Source organism: Cnephaeus nilssonii (assembly GCF_951640355.1).
Source record: "Cnephaeus nilssonii genome assembly, chromosome: 8".
NCBI classification, from domain to species: domain Eukaryota; kingdom Metazoa; phylum Chordata; class Mammalia; order Chiroptera; family Vespertilionidae; genus Cnephaeus; species Cnephaeus nilssonii.
This window is the reverse complement of record NC_137079.1, coordinates 17,280,304-17,288,337: the sequence shown is the minus strand read 5'-3', so window position 1 is coordinate 17,288,337 and position 8,034 is coordinate 17,280,304. Positions and strand designations below refer to the sequence as shown.

At 44.9% G+C, this 8,034-nt stretch overlaps 1 protein-coding gene across 1 annotated transcript; it reads left to right on the top strand.

Annotated features, from left to right (window-relative positions):
* The first annotated feature begins 1,916 nt into the window (after positions 1-1,916).
* MBOAT4 (membrane bound ghrelin O-acyltransferase MBOAT4) lies at positions 1,917-7,164 on the top strand. Its single transcript, XM_079779651.1, has 3 exons — positions 1,917-2,050; positions 3,094-3,318; positions 5,907-7,164. Exons 1-3 carry the CDS (start codon positions 1,932-1,934, stop codon positions 6,868-6,870), a joined length of 1,308 nt encoding a protein of 435 aa, XP_079635777.1. The 5' UTR covers positions 1,917-1,931; the 3' UTR covers positions 6,871-7,164.
* Positions 7,165-8,034: the final 870 nt, after the last annotated feature.

The window sequence follows — 8,034 nt, the reverse complement described above, 5'->3', positions numbered from 1 at the left end:
TCCTTTAAAAACCAAATCCAGTTTGGTTTTTACTTCCTATTCCTTATAAAATCCAGTCCAGCCTAGGTTGCTCTCAGTGGTTGGGCCTTGACTTATGAACCAGCATGGTTCGATTCCTGGTCAGGGCACATACCTGGGTTGCAGGCTTGATCCCCTGTGTGGGGCATGCAGGAGGCAGCCAATCAATGATTCTCTCTCATCATTGATGTTTCTATCTCTCCCTCTTCCTTCCTCTCTAAAATCAATTTAAAAATTAAAAAAAAAATCCAAACTCCTTTCCATAACCAATCTCTGGGCTAGATCCTACACTTGCCTACTTCTCTCTTCTTTAATTTCATGTTCCTCTTTCTCTTTCTCTAATCACACTTTCATTCTCAAAGAAGCCAAGCTGACTTTCCACCCCAGATGGCTTCCACCTGTCCTTTGCCCACTCCCTTTTGACCCTTTATGTCTCAGATGTCACATACTCCGTATTTCAGTTTTTTTCATTATAGTTGGTGTCAGTGAACCAGATTTTGCTAAAATCCTGGACATGTGATTTGGGAAAAGAAAGTATAAAAGGGTGGGGGATGAGGAACTTTTGATCCCTTATGTCAAAGTTAGTTGGTGCCAATTCAAAGCCAACAAGAATCCTCAATTTGGGGTGCGGTGAAGAAGGAAACTTCATAGAGCTCCACCGCAATACAGCATGACTGTAAAAAAAAAAGAAGAAAAAAAAGCACTACTGAGAAACAGCTAAGTAGTGCTACAGCAAGGCCGTGAGGCTGCTTGGGGGCCAGGAGGCCCTGAGGTCAGGCCCCCTTTCAGCTAGGCAGCTCTGCACCGCTCCACCTGGGGAAAGGTAGTCCTCAGTGAAAAATGAAACCCTGGAGCCACTCTGATTGGTCAGAACTGTGCATGGGGAAAGTCTCAGTCCTATTGGTTGAAACAGGACTGGAACTCCTCTATAAGGGCTGGCTCAGATGACGGAAACAGTACAGGCAGGTGGTTTAACGCAGAAGCAGACAAGTTAGAGGCTTCTCTGCCTTTTTATTTTTAACAAGTATTTACTGAGTACATAGAATGTGCCTAGCATTGTCCTATGTGGTGGGGAGACAGCAATAAAGAAAACAAAGGCTTTTCCTTGTAGAGCTCACATTTGTAGCAGGGGGACAGGCAATAAACTGAGAAGTAGATTTATAAGGGCTTGTGACAGATACTATGAAAAAAAAAGAGCCCTAGCCGGTTTGGCCTGAAGACTCAAGGGTCTTGGGTTCAATCTGGTCAGGGGCCCTACCTCAGATGCAGGCTCCACCCCCAGCACCAGTCAGGGCGCATGCAGGAGGCAACCAATTGATATGTCTCTCACATTGATGTTTCTCTCTTTCTCTTCTCCTCCCTTCCACTCTCTCTCTAAAAAAAAAATAAAAAAATCCTCAGGTGAGGATTTTTAAAAAAGAAAAAGAAAGAAGAACATAAAGAGGACAGTGGGAGTTGGGAGGAGGGATCTTCTTACTCTTTGAGAACCCACCTCCCTTCCTCATACTCATGTTCTTGTCTCCCCTCCCCCAGTCTGCAGAATTGTCTGTCCACAACTGGAAAATAGGATTTTTCCTTAACTTAGTGAAGAAAATATGACTGTCAGATGGCTGGAAAGACAAACACTGTGATATGTAAACTAAACAAAACCAGAACTTTGGAAAGCAGTGTTTTTAGTACATGTCATTATTAAGTAATATGACCACAAATAATGTTTTGGTTTCTATAGTGCAGTTCCTTTTATCAGAAAACCAACTTTTATTCTGCGATCCCTAGTGCTTTTGTTTGCCTTTTGCTCACCCAGGCCTTCCTGTACCTTATAAAGAGATCAGAGAGCCCGGTTGAGGATTCTGCTGCAGGAAGGCACCAGTTAAGGACTCTGGAAAGGACAGGATCATCTGCGCCAGTTCCTAATGGGTTGGCTTCGGCTGTTTTTCCTCCATCCCGTCTCACTTTATCAAGGGACTGCTTTTCCCTTTGCACTTCTATTTAATTATCTCTGCAGTATGGATTCATTTTCTACTCATGCCAGGTAGGTGTGATGGCTGATTTTGTCTAGACATCTATGAATGTTATAGTAGGTCAAATAGCATAGATTGCAGTGCAGATTAAATATAATCACACTTATTATTATTATTATTAATTTCAGAGAGGAAGGCAGAAGGAGTGATAGAAACACCAATGATGAGAGAGAATCATTTTTTTTACTTTAAATATATATTTTTTTATTTTTTAATTACAGCTGACATACAATATTATATTAGTTTCAGGAGTGCAACCCAGTGATTAGGCATTATATAACTCACTAAGTAAGAACCCCAATAAATCTGGTACCCATCTGACACCATACATACTTATTACAATATTATTGACTATATTCCCTATGCTGTACCTTACATCCCCATGACTATCCTGTAACTACCAGTTTGTACTTCTTGATGAGATGACATCTAGAGAGATTTCCTAGATCCTCAACACCTGGTTGACCTCACTTTCATACCAGTAGATTTCGAAGATGTTCCCAGCAGGAAACCTCCTGGACCTGTCACCCAGAGTTGTTAGGGGGCAGGTGTCGTTCCTACTTGAATGGGGAACATCAAAGAGAGGCTCCCAGGGTCACTAAAGCAGGAGTCAAGATTGGTCTCCTAGGGCAGTGGTCGGCAAACTCGTCAACAGAGCCAAATATCAACAGTACAACGATTGAAATTTCTTTTGAGAGCCAAATTTTTTAAACTTAAACTTCTTCTAACGCCACTTCTTCAAAATAGACTCGCCCAGGCCGTGGTATTTTGTGGAAGAGCCACACTCAAGGGGCCAAAGAGCCGCACGTGGCTCGCGAGCCGCAGTTTGCCGACCATGGTCCTAGGGTAATCGTTCACAAATGGACTCTGGCTCTTTCTCCCATGGTTCTTCCCTTCAGAAGAACGAAAGGAAGGTTTGGGAGGGATAACAGTATGACTTCTTCAGGTGCTCTGTGAGGCCTGCTTCAACTGAGTCACCCAGAGTGACTGAAGCGGCTCATGTGTCGCACTGTTCTAAGTCCGTCTCACGGGCTGTCTGTCCTTCTTCTTTCAGGCACCTCTTTCTCCTGGCTGGAGGAGGAGCCCTGGCCTTGGCAGCTATGGGTTCCTTGGCTGTGCTTGTCTTCATCCCTGCTCTGGGCACTGTGGTTCTGATCTACTCACTCGGCCCACAGGAGGTCCACAGGTGGACTTTCTTCTTCCAGATGAGCTGGCAGACGCTATGTCACCTGGGTTTGCACTATACTGAGTATTATCTGCAGGAACCGCCTTCCATGAGGTAAAGCAGTTCAGCCATGTGCTTGTACTGAACCGTCCAAAGGGGTTGTTTGCACTGTGGTGGCAGAACTGGGTATTGAGCTTGAATCCAAATTCTTCCACATTTGAGCAGTGTGTCCTTGAGCAAGTCATTTAACCTCTCGCAGCCTCTGTTTCTTTTTCTGAAGAGGAAAAAAAAGGTGTGTGGTGGTGGTGGAGTGTAAAAAAATAAACCTATCTTGCAAGACCCTTTCTTATGTTAGAGATAATGAATTAAATGTAATTATATGACTGTTAATAACTACCATGTGTCACCTACAAAGCATAGTCTGGCACTTAGCTGTAATTACCATTGTGCCAGAGAAGAAGGTTGACCCAGGAGTCCCGGGCACACAGACGAGGCTGCCTGGGAGTGACTAAGCACAGTTTGCTCACCTCGTGTGGGTGGTTTAGACACGCAGCCAGCAGCCTGCCCTCCCCTTTAGCAGGACAGGGAAGGTATAAATCCACTGTAAACCTTTGCTGCCTTCCCATGGCACCTGCTGTGCAAGAGTTGTACTGCCATTGGGACTCACCTTTCCATCCTCTCAGAAGAAGGAAAGTCACCCAATCTAGAAAAAATCGGTGCTAATTACAGCCTAGAGAAGTGTTTTCATGAGTCAGTGACATCACCAAGATTAGGGGGAAGAATATCTCTGCGATTTTGAGCCTATTTTTCGGACTCCCTCTGTTAGCACAATTGCTTTGTGTCCATGGTCAGTCAGAGAAATGGGGCTTTGACCTGTCGAGATGGGTCACCTCTCTGATTCCAACCTGTCATTGATTCACTCACTTTGCCAACCCTACCAAACCCAGAATCCTTTTCTTTTCTTTCTTTTTAAAATATATTTTTATTGATTTCAGAGAGGAAGGGAGAGGGAGAGAGAGATAGAAATATCAATGATGAGTCATTGATTGGCTGTCTCCTGCACACCCCCACTGGGGATACAGGCTGCAACCCAGACATGTGCCCTGACCAGGAATCGAACCTGGGGCCCTGCAGTCCGCAGGCCAATGTTTTCCACTGAGCCAAACGGGCCAGGGCAGAATCCTTTTCTTTATTTGATTTACCAAAGCTTCAGGGTTTGCTTCTCTGAAGAAAAGGCAAGATGGCAGGTGGATGGGGGGGTGGGGATACTGATGGCGTTGTGATGGAGTAGGATTTCAGTAGGAGGAACAAGTTGAGCAGGATCTGGCCTGACAGAAGCAAGGCTGAGCCAGAGCTGAAATGGAAGTTGTACTAGTTTGCTGTCATAACGAAGTGCCACAGACCGGGTGGCTTAAACAGAAATTTATTTCCTCTGGAAGCTGGAAGTCCAAGATCAAGGTGTTGGTAGGTTCAGCTTCTTCTGAGGCCTCTCTCCTTGGCTTACAGAGGGCCACCTTCTCCCTGTGCCTCCACATGGTCTTCCCTCTGTGTGTCTGTGTCCTAATCTCCTCTTCTTACAAGGATAGCAGTTGTATTGGATTAGGGCCCACCCTAATGACCTCATTTTAACGTAACTACCTCTCTAAGTACCCTTCCTCCAAAAACGGTCACATTCTGAGTTGCCAGGGTTAGGACTTCAACATGTGAATCTGTAAGGGACACATTCAGCACTTACCAGAAAATGAGTGAACAGGGGTTGGTGGCATTTGGAGGCTACTTGGCTTATTGTTAGGATAAATCAAATGAGGAGATCATTGTCCTTAAATCCTGACACACAGATAAAAACAACAGTGATTAGGAAACATGCTATTTTCTCTCCATAGGACAGCATTCCTGATTGTCAAGTACGTCACTGTAATTTTCATTTTCACCACAATAATCTTGCCAGTGGGATCTTCTCCACTTTGTGATGGTGAAGCAGGGACAGTTCAGATGATTGGTTAAGAACACACCTCGGTTGTTAATGACTCAGAGCACACACTGAACCTCTAGGTTGATTAACCGTTCCTCAGCACAAATCGCCAGCAAGAGTCAGGGATTGGCCTGGCTGGATGGCTGTGGTTGAGCATCAGCCCATGAACCAGGAGGTCACTGTTCAATTCCTGGTCAGGGCACATGTCCGGGTTGCAGGCTGAATCCCAAGTAGGGGTGTGCAGGAGGCAGCCGATCATGATCTCTCTCATCACTGATGTTTCTCTCTCTCTCTCCCTTCTGCTCTCTGAAATCAGTAAAAACATATTTTTTAAAAAGGTTAGGGATTGGTTCATTTTTACAATCTTCAATTTTCTATAATCTTTTCACTACTTTTTGTTTCTTCTAAGGCAAATTTATCCCAGGCCCCTGATCCTGATCTTTAGAAGCCATTCTTAGAAATATTATAATCAATACCTCCCCACAATATTCCTTGTCATTCTTTTATCTGCCTCTTTGACTGATTAATTTCCCCATTTATCTTTTGATTCTTCCCGGAGTAGCTTGTGGTTCTGAATTAACGCAAGAGTCTTTGTGGGGGTATTCCAGGCCATGAGATTGGTCTTAATTGTTAGAACCCCCCATTTGCTCATAGGGTCATGTGTGAGGGGCTGGAATGGGATAAAATAAATATGGAATGTTTTTTACATGAAAAACTGTCTCTCTTTCAGGTTCTGCATCACTCTTTCTTCCCTCATGCTCTTGACCCAGAGGGTCACATCCCTCTCTCTGGACATTTGTGAGGGGAAGGTGGAGGCAGCATCCCGAGACATCAGGAGCAGGAGCTCTTTGTCTGAGCATCTGTGTCAGGCACTGCCCTATCTCAGCTACTTGCTCTTTTTTCCTGGTCTCCTAGGAGGCCCTCTGTGTTCTTTCCAGAGATTTCAGGCTCGTGTTCAAGGGTCCAGCTCTTTGTGTCCCAGGTACTCTTTCTGGGTTTTCACCTGGAAGGGTCTGCAGATTCTGGGACTGGAGTGCCTAATGGTGGTCCTGAGGCGGGTGGTGAGTGCAGGAGCCGGTCTGTCCGACTGCCATCAACTCCAGTGCATCTATGTCATGTGGTCCACCGCTGGGCTCTTCAAACTCACCTACTACTCCCACTGGCTCCTGGATGACTCCCTCCTCTGTGCCGCGGGCTTTGGATCTGAGTTTGGCGAGAGCCCTGGCGAGGAGGGATACCTCCCTGATGCGGACATTTGGATGCTAGAAACAACCCACAGGATATCCTTGTTCACGAGAAAATGGAACCAAAGCACAGCTCGGTGGCTCAGACGCCTCATATTCCAACAGGGCAGGGCCTGGCCATTGTTGCAGACATTCACCTTCTCCGCCTGGTGGCACGGACTCCATCCAGGACAGGTGTTTGGTTTCCTATGCTGGGCTGTGATGGTGAAAGCTGACTACCTGATTCACGCCTTTGCCAAGTTGTTTATCAGATCCTGGCCGATGTGGCTCCTCTACAGAACGCTCACCTGGGCCCACACCCAGCTCATCATTGCCTACATAATGCTGGCCGTGGAGGGCAGGAGCCTCTCCTCTCTCTGGCTGCTGTGTAATTCTTACAACAGTGTCTTTCCCATGGTATACTGTATTTTGCTTTTGCTATTAGCAAAGAGAAAGCATAAAGTTAACTGACATCTTTCCCCAGCCTTCATTTTATACACCCATGAAATAGAATTTAGAAAGTGCCAGATGGTGGTTGATGATGCAAATATTTGAACTTTTTTATAATAAAAGTTTTTTTAAAATGTTGGATAAATATACCTGATGTCTTGCTATAGAAATTTGTATATCTGCTTATACTGGATCCACAAAAGAAAAAGCCATTATTTCTTCCAGCTATTATACTGGATCCACAAAAGAAAAAGCCATTGTTTCTTCCCTTAGGGTTTACGGTTTTGGTGTGGAAGCAAAGTTAAAGCAATACATATAAACATAAGGTACTGTGAGGCAAATGGTATATGCATGGATATCCAAAAATTGAGTGCTATTGGTCTGCTTGATCCTGGAATGTATGTTTAGCAAGACAACAACAATAAAACAATATCTAAGTCATACTATACTGATTTGTCCTGACCGCTGGCCTCCCACCTTTTATCAGCCAAATTACCCTGAAGAGTTTGAGAGGGACCCTTATAGTCCCACAAGGGACCTCATCAAGCTGTTTGAAAGTATTGTGTGAGATTCTGGAGATTAAGAAACCTCTGAAAACAGGCCCAGCCGGCATGGCTCAGTGGTTGAGTGTCGACTTATGAACCAGGAGGTCATGGTTCGATTCTGGTCAGGGCACATACCCAGGTTGCAGGCTCAATCCCCAATGTGGGGCATGCAGGAGGCAGTCAATCAATGATTCTCTCTCATTATTGATGTTTCTATCTCTCTCTTCCTCTCCCTCTCTGAAATCAATAAAAATATATTTAAAAAAAAATCTCTGAAAATGGGACAAGCCATATTGAAAAGCTCAGAATGCTAGCAAACGTTAATTAGAAAACATTTAACAGAAAGTCACAAAATTTGCCTTCCCAAGAGGACCAAGGAGTGATAGAGACCACTTGTGTATTTAAATGGCATTGGCAAGACTATACTCGTTCAGGGATCATTTCTATAGTCTGAAATGGCTGGATAAGCCAGGCTCACAGGGCAGTTCTGTCTCCCGATGCACAGGGAGCCACTTGCCGGGTGCTGGCCTTACTCTGTTGGCTGCTACTATGACCAAGAGGCAGCCAGTGGCTCTAAATAGGTAATCCAGGTTTAGCAATCCACCCCACCTGTTAAACTTCTCTAAATCCACTCGTGTTT

Bases quoted from the DNA above. Each gene is read 5' to 3' on its own strand.
- MBOAT4 (XM_079779651.1), top strand. From the start codon at position 1,932: ATGGGTTGGCTTCGGCTGTTTTTCCTCCATCCCGTCTCACTTTATCAA. The intron at 2,051-3,093 runs GTAGGTGTGATG...TTCTTCTTTCAG, and splicing joins TCATTTTCTACTCATGCCAG to GCACCTCTTTCTCCTGGCTG. The intron at 3,319-5,906 runs GTAAAGCAGTTC...TCTCTCTTTCAG, and splicing joins CAGGAACCGCCTTCCATGAG to GTTCTGCATCACTCTTTCTT.